At 62.6% G+C, this 14,471-nt stretch overlaps 3 protein-coding genes across 3 annotated transcripts; 2 read left to right on the top strand and 1 right to left on the bottom strand.

The window, feature by feature from the left end:
• Positions 1-952: 952 nt before the first annotated feature.
• BXZ73DRAFT_105739 (uncharacterized protein) lies at positions 953-1,946 on the top strand (the record flags this gene model as incomplete). The annotated part of the gene is made up of 5 exons (XM_048016369.1): positions 953-1,280; positions 1,403-1,460; positions 1,519-1,620; positions 1,699-1,768; positions 1,830-1,946. The coding sequence occupies 5 exons, from the start codon at positions 953-955 to the stop codon at positions 1,944-1,946; spliced, it is 675 nt and encodes a 224-aa protein (XP_047873439.1).
• Positions 1,947-3,239: 1,293 nt separating this feature from the next.
• On the bottom strand, positions 3,240-6,010 carry BXZ73DRAFT_53589 (uncharacterized protein; the record flags this gene model as incomplete). The annotated part of the gene is made up of 9 exons (XM_048021026.1): positions 3,240-3,523; positions 3,593-3,832; positions 3,888-4,145; positions 4,197-4,640; positions 4,712-4,831; positions 4,866-4,942; positions 5,064-5,114; positions 5,167-5,445; positions 5,502-6,010. 9 exons carry the CDS (start codon positions 6,008-6,010, stop codon positions 3,240-3,242), a joined length of 2,262 nt encoding a protein of 753 aa, XP_047873438.1.
• Positions 6,011-7,294: 1,284 nt separating this feature from the next.
• On the top strand, positions 7,295-12,687 carry BXZ73DRAFT_105737 (endoplasmic reticulum Ca-transporting P-type ATPase; the record flags this gene model as incomplete). The annotated part of the gene is made up of 13 exons (XM_048016368.1): positions 7,295-7,532; positions 7,601-7,824; positions 7,886-7,996; positions 8,517-8,620; positions 8,671-8,932; positions 8,987-10,103; positions 10,156-10,276; positions 10,330-10,900; positions 10,949-11,708; positions 11,762-11,958; positions 12,018-12,154; positions 12,207-12,459; positions 12,520-12,687. The coding sequence occupies 13 exons, from the start codon at positions 7,295-7,297 to the stop codon at positions 12,685-12,687; spliced, it is 4,263 nt and encodes a 1,420-aa protein (XP_047873437.1).
• Between the last annotated feature and the right edge of the window lie 1,784 nt (positions 12,688-14,471).

The raw sequence follows: 14,471 nt of genomic DNA, 5'->3' as shown, positions 1-14,471 counted from the left end.
GCATGCTTGCAGGGCTCAAGTACGAGCTTGGTGAGCCAAGTGTGTGCGAGAAAGCTGTCGCGAGCAGTGGGCCCTAGCGATGGATGTACGCGTGGGACAAGGGAAGTGAACGGCCTGAGTTGAGTACTTGAGCAATTTCACCAAGGTCAAGGGAGCGGATGTACGCTGCGGGAGGAAGATGGGGTAGTCGTGGGTCCGTGGAGGGCTGAAGTCACGAAATCTACGGCGCAGTGAGCGATTGCATGAGAAGGTGAGAGCACGTAGGAGGAGCACGTCCTCGTTGAGAGTGGGCTCGATCACGTGCGGCCACTGTCGACTCGCCCGGAGTGTGGGGCTGGCCAGCTTAACTTGCACCTTCCCCTCCAACCTGTATTTGCAGTAGCACTCTCGCGTCTCCGCTGGACACACTTGTCCCGATGCAGACCTTCCAGCCTCGCCGTCCAGTCCACACATGTGAGCACCATTGAACCGGACTTGACAGCGCTCATCTTACGCAACAGAGGCCCGAAAGCCTCGACCGCGCCTTCCAGCCATGCCGTACGCTCTCCTTTCGCACGCCGGCATCCGCTCTCCTCGTTCCCGGCGTGGGCGCACTGGACGCGTGCTTGAAGCAACTCGTCCAGCTAGCATCTGCGAGCACTCGTATCCTCTCCAGGTGAGCTACATTGCTTTCACTGCCGTCTTTGTCTTCCCTACACACAAGTCTCGCCTGCTTCATATCTCTGTAAACCGGCGGAGTCTGCCGCTTTCATGCCCTAATTGAACCGTGCGTGTGAGTTAGAATCAGCGTCGACCCTCTTCCCTCCACGATCCTGTACCCGTGTCAGGGACGAGGTTCTACAGGACTGTGCGGTCCCGGGGATGTGAACTGCGAGAATCGGCTCCAGTATGCTCAATCCCTTGAACCTCCAGATACAGAGCGCACTGCATTGCCAATTCTGAAGTGGGAACCATGTCCTCTCCTGCCGCAACTGTCGATCCCCTCGCACGGCTCCGGGCGTTTCCCCGCGCCCCGGCACCGAACGACGACCCGACCTCGGTAAAGACCAACTTCCCTCAAGATGATGTCGTGCTCAACCAAAACATCCTCGCCTACCACATCGGCCACCACCCCGACAGCAAAGTCTTCGGCCACGCGCAGGCCGGCCACCTCAAGCTCATCGAGCTCCACGCCCGCGACCGCCGCGACGCTTCCACTCCCGCCAACGTCAGCGCGCTGGATGGCATCAGCTCCGCGAACCTCGAAGCAGTCACGGTGTGCGAGCTCACCGTCACCGAAGGTGCGTGTTCAATCCTACTCCACCGTCTCCTGCCCGGTCAGGCGAGCCCTGTCTAACCCCGCATTTCAATTAAATCTACGTATTCGCCCTTCGCTTCTGTTGCTGCGAACGTGCCTGTACAGACATGCTCAACGTCCACGGCACGTTCGCCGGGCCATGTGCGGTTTCAATCATGGACCTGTGAGTGCAAATCTGGCTCCGTGCCTGCGGCAGCTCACCACTCGCACGACCCCCACAGGTGCACCTTCTCCTCCCTCTTCGCGCTCTCCACCCTTATCGGCACCGACGCCTCCGGCTTTTCCGCCTCGATGAACGTCGTCTGGCACAACGTCGCCACCAAGTGAGCGCCCCTTCCCTCCTCCACCCATCGCGCCCCGCTGACTCGTGAGTCGTACCCCGGCTCGCGTGGCGCATCTAGAGGGACGACGCTCCGCTTCGTCAGCACCTCCATGACCGCCAAGGGCCGGACGACCTCCGCGCGCTGCGAGGTCCGTCCTCCGTCCTCCTCTGCGCGCACGCCCACGTTTAGCAGCGCTCACCCACTTCCAGGCGTACGACAAGAAGCGGGGCACGCTCGTCGTCTCCGCGACGCAGCTCATCACGCCCGTCCCGCTGGGGCTGCCCACCGGCGCGCGTGCGCGCGCGGCCCTCAAGGCGAAGCTCTGACTCTGAGATCCAACTCGCCGTCGCACAGTGCGCGCGCGGTGCTCCCGTGGGGGCTGCCTGGCTTCACGGACAGAGCGATGCGCAGACACTCGGTCGCACTTGTATTTGAAGTATGTACGGAGCACTCGACGTCTACGGCCTCCCCTGCCCGGGGCCGGGTGCCACGCGCCCCGCGATCTGAACAACGAATATCGGCGATCGCAACGTCATGAATTGTGGATGCCGCCGGGGCGCCAATCGCCCACCATGTCTCGATCTTAAACTTGGGACCTCCAACGGTGCACGATGGCCGCTTCACACTCTCGGATCAAAAAAACCACCCCCGTGGGGGATGCGTGATCCGAGGGTTGTCAGTAAGCCACCCATGTCTCACTCTGTCGTCGCGCGCGGCAAGCTCCAAGTGTGTGGGTCCGTTTGGTTATCGCGTACGAACGTGTCTCCCTTCAAACCCGCCATGCATGTCACACCCGTCGCGCAGCGATGTCTTCTGGGCACGATGTGGGGCGCGGAATCGTGCGCACCTTGAAGAACAGATGGCGGGTCCGACTCAGGAGGAACCTCCCAAGTCCACACCGAGCCTCGCGGGAAGCGAGCCCGCCGGAGGGCGAGCCCAAGCACGACGTGACGTACGACGGGCACATCGTCGAGGAGACGAGGGTGCCGTGACTTGGCACGACCCCGGTGAACTTCTCCTGCGCGATCTCCGACTCTGCGCCAACGGCCCGCTCAAGCTCTCGAGGCACAGACTGCGAAGGGGCGCTGAAGGGCTCCGCGTGAGTGCTCAGATCTGAGAAGCCCTCGCTCGCTCTCCGCGGTGGCGACGAACACTTGGCATCTGCCTTTGCGGTGGAGCGGCACTGGCAATGCCGTATGATCTCGTCAACCCCGCAGACGAGGCGGAGCTCGCGAACTGTGCCGTCTCCATCTTGCGTGATACGGCTCGAGCGAGAGGAGTGCTGGGGACAGGGCGACGAACAGCGTGGGTGCGGGCGTGTGCGGGAGGCGCAGCGATACAATTTGTGTTGGGGACAGCAGGTGGGACTAGAGAGTTAAGTATGCGGATAGCGAGGGGGGTACAGTTAGAGTGGTGTGATATATGTAGAGCGTGTTATGTCCGATGCAAAATGTGTGTGTGTGTGTGGTGTTCTAGACAGGCAGGTAGGTATGCAGCGACAGGACGGGCCGACGAGGACCGAATATGTACGGACTCGACTCGAGGCCAAATAATGATACAAAAGCATGATGCACACACAGTGACGGGGCCACTCCCCAGCAACGAGCCCAGCGGCAGGCCTACGTGCCGCCAACGTCCGGAGGCGAGTCCGCAGACGGCGGCGTAGCACCCGAAGACGCGTTGCCCGCCCGCCGCTCGTTCGCTGCGTCCACCTCCCACGACGCCGCGCGCGGCCAGTGCTTCTGCTGCCACCCGCGGAAGTACCGCGTCACCTCCTCGTTCTGCCGGTTCAGGTCGTCGTTGATGCACACCATCGTCAGGCCCTCCTGCTTGTCCAGCCGCGCGAGCATCGTCCGCGTCTGGCCCAGGCTCTCCATCCGCTCGAACGCGGACCACGTCCCCGCTGTAACGACCACACACGGGCGTGTCAGCGGCGGGGGTGGGGGCGGGGGAACACATGGAGGAGACGCACCGATGATGTACCGGTACCGCTGCATGAGCCGCATCGCCCACTCCCGGACGCTCGTGTCCGGCGCGGCGCGCATGACGTCCCGCAGCGCGTACCGGCCGTCCTGCCACTTCTCGACGAGCGGCAGGTGCGGGACCCAGCTCTCGTCCGCGGGCTCGCCCGTCGCCTCCGTCCGCCGCGTCTCGTCGGGCAAGAAAGCCGACAGCCCGAGCGGGCCGCTCGCGCGCACGAGCGCGGTGATGACTGCACGCCCGGTGAGCGGGCGTCGCAACGGAGGGCGCAGGGCGCGGGTACTCACTGCAGTCCCCGCACTCGGTCTTCTCGAACGCGATCCGCTTGAAGACCTCGCTCGCGGAGGGCGCGCCGCCCTCCGGCCCACGGACGCCGAAGCACTCCTCGCGCTTGATGGTGCACATCCGCCGTGCGCGCTCGGCCTCCTTTTGCAGCCGCTCCTTCTCCTTCAGCGGCTTCTTCGGGGGCTCCTCAGGCTCGAACCCGGGCCAGCCGCCCTCTCCACGGCGGCCGTACGGGTTGTACGCGTAGCCGTCCTGCGAGGCTGCGCACGCGGTCAGTCCAGGGTACGCGGACCGAGAGCGCGACGACGCACAGAAGTGGTACGTGGAGCGCCAGTGGCCGTCCACCGGCTCGACGCCGCTCGCGCGGAGGTTCTTGTGGAGCCGGTCCTCCCGTATCGTCTCGCGCAGGCCGGACTCGACGGTGATCTCGCGGCCCGCGTCCCCGTCCCACCCGCCGCCGAGCTCGATCCAGGCGCGGGTGGTCTCGTGCTCGGACCAGGAGTCGTCGAGGCCGCCGATGCGGCCGACCGCCCAGGCCCACAGGAGGGCCTCGCGGTTGCGCTCGACGAGGAAGTGCGCGAACAGGAACATCTCGTAGATGTCGCCCGGGTTGCCCTCCGTCTCGCGGAAGCGGTGGGAGGCGGAGCGGGCGGTCCAGTCCTTCCAGATGATGGAGAGCTCTTGGAGGACGGGGAAGGAGACGGCCTTGGCCTGGTGCTGTATATACGGGCGCCGGCGCCGGCCAAAGCGTTCGCCTGGGCGGGGTGGGCGTGCGGATCGGGGAAAGAGAGAGGGGATCAGGATGCGGTGGAGGGCGGGCGGGGACAAAGACACGCACTGAGGAGCCAATTGGTGACGCCCATCGTCTTCCACTCGCCACGCTCGGTCTGGGGCCAGTCGGGGCCGACGGTCATGTCTGCCTGGATGCGCATCACGGTGCCGTAGACTGCGTGCGCGGCGGGATAAGCGGATGACGTCACCGGGCGGGAGGAGGAGACGCACGGTGGGTGTAGAACGTGGCGGGGGACACGGGACGGACGAGATAGAAGTCGTCGTTCTGGGCACGCGATCAGTCCGCCGTCCACGATTAGCCCAAGGCACGGCGCCGGCTCACAAAATAGAGGCTGCGCAGCAGGCCGATGAGCGCGCGAACGGGGCGGACGGAGCGGTGCACTCACAAGGTGTCGGACACGTCCTGCAGATGGCCAAATTGTGATTCGATCGCATAGCTGCCCGGTCGCTGTTAGCATCGTGGCGTAAACGACCGCTGCTGCGGCGCACCTGTTGAAGCTCGTCGCGTTGTACGGCTCAAAGATGTGGGCGTGGTGGGTGAGCGACAGGTGCACGTCCCCGTCTTTCCACTGCGGCGTCTCTTCGTCGAGCGACTGCAGCCACTGGGGCTGGAGGCCGAGCCGCCAGTAGCCGGGCCCGGGGTCTGGGAAGGACTGGTCGGGGTCTTCCGGGTAGTCGACGTCGGAGGTGATGATGCGGAACCGGTTCACGTGTGGACGGTAGTTGGCGAGCACGGAGCGGATCGAATACCGCAGTTCGTCGTGGTCGCTTGAAGCGCGACGATCGGAGACGGGTCGGGAGAAAGGGAGAGAGGGAAGACGTACCGGTACATGCGGCTTGGATTCAATGTGTTCAACGGGCGGTCTGGGTCGTCCTCGGAGAAGGAGTCGACGGCGTGCTGTTTGGTGGCGATGATGAGCGGGTCGGAGCCGTTGACCCATGTCCAGAAGACGTCCATGGGGAGGGGCCCGTTGCCGTCGTGACATGGTTGGCCTGCGGCGTAGTACTGCTCCAGGCAGTTGGAGGGCAAGTCGCGGACCGGGCGGAGGCGGGGGTGTGCGCCTGGAGGGAGGCGGTCGGGGACAGGGATCGCGATGTATGTCGGCTGGTAGTTGGGGTTGACGGGGGAGTCGAGGGGGATGATTTCGTCGTCTGAGAGGGAGAGGGGGATAAAGATGGCGAGGGAGACGAGGGAGGAGAGCGCGATGAGGGCGAGGAGAGCGCGGCGGCGAGAGAACCAGAGCGGGAAAGAATGGCGGGGGCGGGGCCTAGTGGCGGGGCCGGGGATGAACTCGTCGGGGGAGATCTGGGCGAGGGGGATGTAGGAGGCCATGGGGAGAGGGGAGGAGAAGCTGCATGAGAGCGAGAGCGGGGGCGGGGTCGCGTGAGGGGAGTAATAAGAATAGACAAGCGGGGCAGACGCTTGACTGGTGGGATCGGAGATGGGGACCACTGCGGAAGAAGTTGTTGGGGCTCATCCGTGGTGGCTGGCGGCGGGACAGGCTAGCAGGTGCTGCGCTCGCGGCCCATCGGACTCGCTGGGCATGGAAGAGGACTCGGCTAGCGGCGACGGGCGCGCGGTGAGGCCGTCTCCGTCGACGGTCGCGAGCGAGGGAGCGTCGATGAGTGCGCGCGAGGTGCTCGGGTCCGGGCGGAGTGCGCGACGGCGTGGACGAGCGTCGACACCGGCGCTCAGTCGCTCGCAGCGGGCGTCGTGGGCGCGCACAGGCGCCCGACGGCCGGCATCGTCCGCAGCTCGGCCGTCAGGGCCAAGCCGATCCGGGGCGTGGGCCCGGGACTCGATTCGTCGTCGGACCCGCCCGGTGCACTCGGCCACACAGGCCACGGACTTCCTTCGACACGGCCCGCGCCTTGGCATCTCAGACATCGCTCAAGTGCTCAGTAACGTAGCCAGTGGCAAGCATCTCTGACAAATGTGCTGCCCACCGACTGTCGGCTCAGGCGGGTGGTTCGCAGCCGCAGCTTGTGCTTGCCTTCGTTTTATCCCTTTGCCAGTCCGAGGCTCCCCACTCCACTCTCCAGATCTCACGACTGGCAGACGAAACCACAGACAGAACACCGCCACCACGGGTCCCACCTCCAGCACTGCCAGGCGCCGAACTCTCTCTGCGCGTTTTGTACACGGTGCAGTACATCAGCCAACGAAGGCCTGTGCGGTACTCCACACCCCTCTCCACATCCCTCCCGTCTATCAGTCATGGCCTGAGTACGTGCATGGCTCCCTGGCATGCCGTCCACTATCGTTCAAAGCCGTTGAGTATTCACTGCGTACCGCGTCGTGCATGAGGTCCGAGGATCAATGCTCCTACAAAGATATGAGCCACCTGCCAGCCGTCCTACCATTTAACGTCCGCTGCCCTTTTGTGGCAGCCATCGGAACCGTCCATGCTCCATGTCCAACACATGTCTGAAGCTTGTGCAAGTCCCTGCCAGCAGGCGCCCGCCATACCCGGCGTCTACCGGATCCCTCTGCCGTGCCTTCCATTTCGGGCATCGCTGCTGCCGCCCTCCACCTCGTCGTCTTCCTCGCTGCTCGTGTCCTCTCCCTACCCTTGTTCATCCTTGTCTCGCCCGCTACCCTCACCCACAGCTCATCATGAAGATCAACTCCCTCGCCATTGTCCTTGCCGCCCCCAACAAGCCTGCCGTCATCCTATGCAGCGCATCTGACCTCTCCTCCTTCTCCTTCTACCAACGCGGCGCCATTCAGGAGTTCATGAAGTTCTTCACCACCACCGTCGCCGAGCGCACCCCCCAGGGTCAGCGCCAGAGCATTCAGGAAGGCTCTCACACCGCCCACGTCTACAATCGCGGAGGTGCCGAACAGCTTGCAGGTCCGTCCCAATCTCCCTTGCGCCCGGCGCACCCTCCCGGACCATCCCAATCTCACACAGTCCGCCAGGCGTGATGATTGCGGACGGAGAGTACCCAGTCCGGCCGGCGTTCTCACTCTTGACCAAGCTCCTTGACGACTTCATCGCCAAGGTGCCCCAGGCGTCCTTCACCACCCCTGCCGCGATCGCCTTCCCAGAGATCAACACCTACCTCCAGAAGTACCAGGATCCACGCCAGGCGGATGCGATCATGAGGGTTCAGCAGGAGCTTGATGAGACCAAGATCATTCTAGTGCGTCTCCATCCTCGCTCAAAGTCGGACCCCGCTGACGACGATCTGTCCGGTGCTGTAGCACAAGACGATCGAATCTGTGCTGCAGCGAGGAGAGAAGATCAACGATCTTGTCGACCGCTCGAACGAGCTCTCCCAACAGAGCAAGATGTTTTACAAGACCGCAAAGAAGGTACGCTTTCGTCCTCCGCCCGGCATTCGCTCTCCTCATCCGTACTCTATAGCAAAACTCCTGCTGCGTTGTCATGTAAAGCTCTGTCCTACGGTGGTCCGCTATCCGGCGAACGTGACATAGCTCCCCCACGACGACCTATTATGATACAACCCACTTGTCCGCATCTCACCCGGCTGACTGAACACTCATTGGTCCATGGCTCTAGATGCTTCACTGCTACGTTGTAATTGTACTCTTAATTTCTCACCGGCTTCAAGATCGCATATATACCACACTACGCTCTCCGACACAACATATATATATATATGTATATGGACTGCACCTTCGGAGTTTCCTCGTATGAGCACATGGAGTCAGCAGCGCATGTCCTCTCAACCGTCTTCGACAAGCCGGGTGTCGTGCTAGCTGCGATGCATAAGTGATGGCCGGTGGGTTCAGATAGCTTGCGTAGGTGTGCGGCATTGATTATAACAGGTGTCGAGCCTTGAGGTGATCTTTCGATCACGTGCGCATATAGCGAGGACGTGGCTCGTTGAACAGCTTTTGCTGCCACCTTACGCTTCCCTCCCCCTCCCTCTCCCCCTCCCTTTCCTTCACGGCCGGTTCCGAGTCCTCAGCAATGTAAGTCTTTAACCTGCACGGCACTGCGGTCGACGCTCACTCGACAACAGGAGCTCGGTCAAGGTCGTCTCTTCGGAGATTACGGGCGCGTCCCTGCACATCGGGCTGCCCTGGTACACCCACATCTACACCGTCCCCTTCCTCTGCCTCTACCCCGTGCTCGCCTACGCATACTACGTCAAGTACGACGACTGGCTCAAAAGCGAAGAGTGGACTTTCCTTGCTTGCGTCTCTCTCGGCCTCACCCACGCGCTCAGCTTCTTGTTTACGCGCTGGAATACTGGGGTGAAAGCCTTCATCACGACCAGAAAGGTGCGCGACACTTTGCTTCTGCGTTTCCCGCGTACTCATGCAGCTTTGTTGTAGGCACGTTCTCTTGAGGATGCGGACTGCCTTCGGATTATCCCCGCTCCCCACAGAGGAGAAGGCGAGATTGTACCTCTTCTGAAGAAGGAGCCCGGCAACCCCGCGTCCTACACGTTCAACTACCAACAGGATACGTATGTCGTCACCGAGACCTCACCCATCACCTTTTCTCGCTTGCCCTACCCATGCTCCTCCAAACCTGCCCTTGGCACGTTCCTCGACCCTCCTTCGCTGCAGACGGCCAATATGACCTCTCTGGTGAACCTCTACGGCAAGAACGAGTACAACATCCCCATCCCGTCCTTCAGCTCCCTCTTCGGCGAGCATGCAACCGCGCCGTTCTTTGTCTTCCAGATCTTCTGTGTCGCCCTCTGGTGTATGGACGAGTACTGGTACTACTCACTCTTCACTCTCTTCATGCTCATCGTCTTTGAGTGTACCGTGGTCTACCAACGCCTCCGCACCCTCACTGAGTTCCGCACCATGGCCGTTGCCCCCTACCCTGTCTTCGTCCGCCGCGACAATGTCTGGATCAAGATCCAGAGCGACGAGCTCCTCCCGGGCGACGTCATTTCTGTCGCCCGGCAACAGACCGAGACGAGCATCCCCGCCGACATCCTCCTCATCCGCGGCACCTGCATCGTCAACGAGGCCATGCTCTCCGGCGAGTCCACCCCGCTCCTCAAGGAGTCCATCTCCCTCCTCGAGCCGGCCGAAGCCCTCGACGCCGACATCGCGCACAAGAACGCCGTCCTCTTCTCCGGGACGAAGCTCCTCCAGGCCACGCACGACGGCGACACGCCCGACGGCGGCTGCCTCGGCGTCGTCCTCCGCACTGGCTTCGGCACCGCGCAGGGCCAGCTCGTGCGCACGATGATCTTCTCGACCGAGCGCGTGTCGGCGAACAACGCCGAGAGCTTCCTGTTCATCGGCTTCCTCCTCATCTTCGCCATCGCCGCGAGCTGGTACGTGTGGGTCAAGGGCATCGAGCGCGACCTCAAGAAGTCGAAGCTGCTCCTCGACTGTATCCTCATCATCACGAGCGTCGTCCCGCCCGAGCTGCCGATGGAGCTGTCCCTCGCCGTCAACGCGTCCCTCGTCGCGCTGTCGAAGTATGGTGCGTGCCTTTGGATTTGCTGTTGTTGTGGGTGGTGCTAACGTGGTCGTAGCCATCTTCTGCACAGAGCCCTTCCGGATCCCGTCTGCAGGTCGTGTCGATGTCTGCTGCTTCGACAAGACTGGTACCATCACTGCGGAGAACCTCGTTGTGGAGGGCGTTGCCGGTGTCGAGTGAGTTCTCAGCTCTGGATGCCACACCGCACTATGCTAAGAGCATCATATAGCCCCACCGACTCCCTGAAGCTCGTTGATGTCAAGGCTACCGGCCGCGAAACCACCTTGGCCCTTGCGGCTGCGCACGCCCTTGTGCGTCTCGATGACGGTACCATCGTCGGTGACCCCATGGAGCGAACCACGCTCGAGGCCCTCAACTGGCACGTTATCAAGGGCGACAGCGTCGGGCCCATCGAATCCTCTGCGCCGCACAAGACCTCCCTCATCGTCCGCCGCAGGTTCCAGTTCTCCTCTGCCCTCAAGCGGATGAGCACCGTCTCGACCCTACCCAACGGCCGCTGCATGATTGCTACGAAGGGTGCTCCGGAAACTATCCGTCGCATGTTATCTACCGTCCCTGCCAACTACGACGACACCTTCAAGTGGTTTACTCGTCGCGGAAGCCGTGTCTTGGCGCTCGGATTCAGGGAGATGGAGCCTATGCCCCTTGACAAGATCAAGAAGCTCCCTCGCGACCAGGTCGAGTCGGGTCTGACGTTCGCGGGTTTCTTGGTCTTCCACTGCCCCCTCAAGGAAGATGCTGTCGAGACTCTGAAGATGCTTGGCGATTCGTCACACCGCGTACGTCGAGTTCATTGTTTTCTAGACCCCTTTTAACACCGTATCCAGTGCGTCATGATCACCGGAGACAACCCGCTCACTGCCGTTCACGTCGCCCGTGACGTTGAAATTGTCGACCGTGAGGCACTCATCCTCGATGTCCCCGAAGGTTCTTCCACCCTCGTCTGGCGCTCCGTCGACGATACCGTCAACATCACCGTGGACCCCACCGCTCCGATCGACACCTCGCTGTTCGACAAGTACGACATCTGCATCACCGGCGTCGCGATGAAGCTATATGAAGCGCACCCGTCCTGGAACGACCTCGTGCAGAACACGTGGGTGTACGCTCGTGTATCGCCCGCGCAGAAGGAGTTCATCCTCACCTCCCTCAAGTCCCTCGGCTATGTCACCCTCATGGCCGGTGACGGCACCAACGACGTCGGCGCGCTCAAGCAGGCCCACATCGGCGTCGCGCTCCTCGACGGCACCGAGGAGGACCTGAAGAAGATCGCGGAGCACCAGCGCAACGAACGGCTCAAGAAGGTGTACGAGCAGCAGCTCAAGATCTCGGCGCGCTTCAACCAGCCGCCGCCGCCGGTGCCGCCACTGATCGCGCACTTGTACCCGGACGTTGTCGCGGCGCAGCAGCGCGCGGTCGCGGACCAGCAGACGGCGCGGAAGAAGAACCCGATGGAGAAGTTCGACCTCGCGTCGATCACGGACAAGCTCGCCGACATGGACGCGGAGGACGAGGTGCCGAAGATCAAGCTCGGGGACGCGTCGTGCGCCGCGCCGTTCACCTCCAAGCTGTCGAACGTCAAAGCGAGTGAGTGTGGGCAGGTGTCGTCGTAGGAGGACGTTGCTGAATAGGCTCTACAGTTACGCACATCATCCGCCAAGGGCGCTGCACGCTCGTGGCCACGATCCAGATGTACAAGATTCTGGCGTTGAACTGCCTCATCACTGCGTACAGCCTGAGTGTGCAGTACCTGGACGGGATCAAGTTCGGCGACTACCAGGTCACCATCACGGGCATGCTCATGTCGGTCTGCTTCCTGTGCATTTCTCGTGCGAAGGTGCGCATACACGTGTCCAGTCGTGGAACACCATTCTGAAGTCCCGATGTCGCATTTAGCCCGTCGAGAAGCTGTCTCGGGAACGTCCTCTGGGCAACATCTTCAACTTTTACGTCCTGCTGTCCGTCTTGTTCCAGTTTGCCCTCCACATCGCGACGCTCGTCTACATCACACAGCTCTCGTACCAGTACGAGACGTAAGCGCTCTCACCACAACTTGCGGTCCACACGCACTGACCTTGTCCACAGGCGCGGCGAGATCGACCTCGAGGCCAAGTTCGAGCCGAACCTGTTGAACACGGCCATCTACCTCCTCGGGCTCTCCCAGCAAGTGTCCACGTTCGCAATCAACTTCCAGGGTCGGCCCTTCCGGGAGGGCATCCGGGAGAACCCCGCGCTCTACTGGGGCCTCGTCGGCGCGTCCGCAGTCGCGTTCTCGGGGGCGACGGACCTGATGCCGGAGATGAACCGCTGGCTGCAGATCGTGGAGATGGAGGGCGCGGTGCGTGTTCCTCGCGTTGTGGTAGTGTCGTCCGGAGGCTGACTGGCAGTGGGTCCGCAGTTCAAGGTGCGGCTGACGGCGTCGATGACGGTCGACTTTGTGGGCTGCTTCGTGATCGAGCAGGTGTGCAAGCGGCTGTTCGCGAACCTGGAGCCGAAGCCGATGATCACCAAGGGGCGGGAGCGGCGAGAAAGGCGGAGGGCGGAGGAGGAGGCGAAGAAGGAGTGAGGCGGCGGTTGTGCGCGCGCGGTAATGGTAGAGGCGGGCCCGCCGTGATAGAGTAGTGTAATCTGAAATCGAGCCGTGTAATCGTGGACATACTTACATCTAGACGATTGAATACAGTCCCCCTGCGGCATAGTGTGGCAGCCAAGGGGGCCACGGCCGACCAACGACCGATGGTGGGTGGCGGGAGGGCCGGGCCGAAGGAGCGCGCACGGGCGGCTATTGGAATGTGGCGAACGGCGGGTCGACGGCAGCGACGGCGAGGGCCCCGTCCCTGCCTTCCCCTCCCTGCCCCCCGCTCCCCTCCTCCCTCCCTCCACCACCCTCCTGCGTCCAGCGCAAAGCCTCCCCGGCGCCCTCCCCACGGCCATCGCTGCCATGGCCAACATTGTCCATACCCCAGCGCCCTCCTCCCGCCACAAGCGTTCATTCGCAGACATGGGCCCCGATCTCGACCCCAATGCCCCCCAGCCAAGCGGCAGCCAGCCCCCGTCCTCCCAGTCTTCCTCTTCCTCAAGGGAACGCAGCAAACGGGCTCGAAACAACGCCGATTCGTACGCCACTGAGCTCGTCAACGACCTCACTGCCCCAGACAGCGCCCTCTCATCCTCCTCGTCCAGCGGCAGCCACACCACCTACCACTCCGCACACTCCTCATTCTCCTCCCCATCGCCAGAGATCCATCCCGCTGACCCGTCCCTTCACGAGCTCGACCCCCTGGTCCCCGACCCCGCCCCACTCACAGGCGAAGCGCTCAGCATCCCGGCCTCGTTCGCCGCTCATCTGCCCTCTGCTCCTTTGCAGCCCGCCCAGAGCACGTCGAGCCGAGATGACCAGTTCCGCCTCTCCATGGAGCGTCACGATGCCTTTGACCGCGAGATCTCGGCCTTGCGCCACTCTCCCGCCCGGGAACCGCCCATATGGTCTTCCTGGAGCGGACACGCCCCCCTCTCGCCTTCAGGTACGTCCCGAGTCTCCTTCGCTGCGTGCGCATGTGGTGACCTGATTCCGTCAAGGTGGCCCGGAAGCCCGTCCCTCGGCGCATGACTATCCTTACACCCCCAGCCACCCACGCTCAGTCTTCGCATCCTCGGACTCAGTCGGCGGTCCTCTCCATCCCCAACGTTCGGTCGAAGGCACTTCCTCCCCCTCCGTCTTGGGACGGGGGCTACCTTCGCCACCGTTTGGTGGATATCATGAGCCGGATGCAGCCCCGAGGCTATGGGATTCTGAAAGCCGCTTGTCACGAAGCAATGCGACTGCGGGCGCATGGGCAGCCCCTCCTCCACGCACAGGTACGATTCTTTAGTGTGTTGGCGAACATGGGACTCAATCTGTAGCCAGATTACTATGACCAGTTCCCCGCCGATACGCAGCCATTCAGCGTATACGACCCTTTTCATCCTTGGGGAAGAACGACGTCTGCTGCTGAGGCAACGCTCTCTCGTCGTGCCGGTACCACGTCGGTCATTCGCCAACCGTCACCTCCTGATGCTTTCGGATCGTTCAGGTCTCGTCGTCACCACACGCGTCTAGACATGTTACCTTATCGCATGGACCACGACCCGGTCCGACGTGACATCGATGAGGCCCTCCGAGACTCAGACGAGCATAATCTGCGAATTCGCCGTTTGCTCGTTGCAGCACGTGAGAGCGTCGACCTCCAACGCCCCGTCCCGAGCACGTTCTCGAGTCTTCGCGGGGCACTGGACGACACAACTGCGGCCCGACCATCCACCTCGCGCCCGACTGCTGCCAGTCAGACTCAGACGCGGGCACCACCCCCA

The sequence above is a fragment of the Epithele typhae genome (assembly GCF_022376455.1).
Source record: "Epithele typhae strain CBS 203.58 chromosome Unknown BXZ73scaffold_70, whole genome shotgun sequence".
Lineage (NCBI taxonomy): Eukaryota > Fungi > Basidiomycota > Agaricomycetes > Polyporales > Epitheliaceae > Epithele > Epithele typhae.
This window is presented reverse-complemented; position numbering and strand designations above follow the sequence as displayed.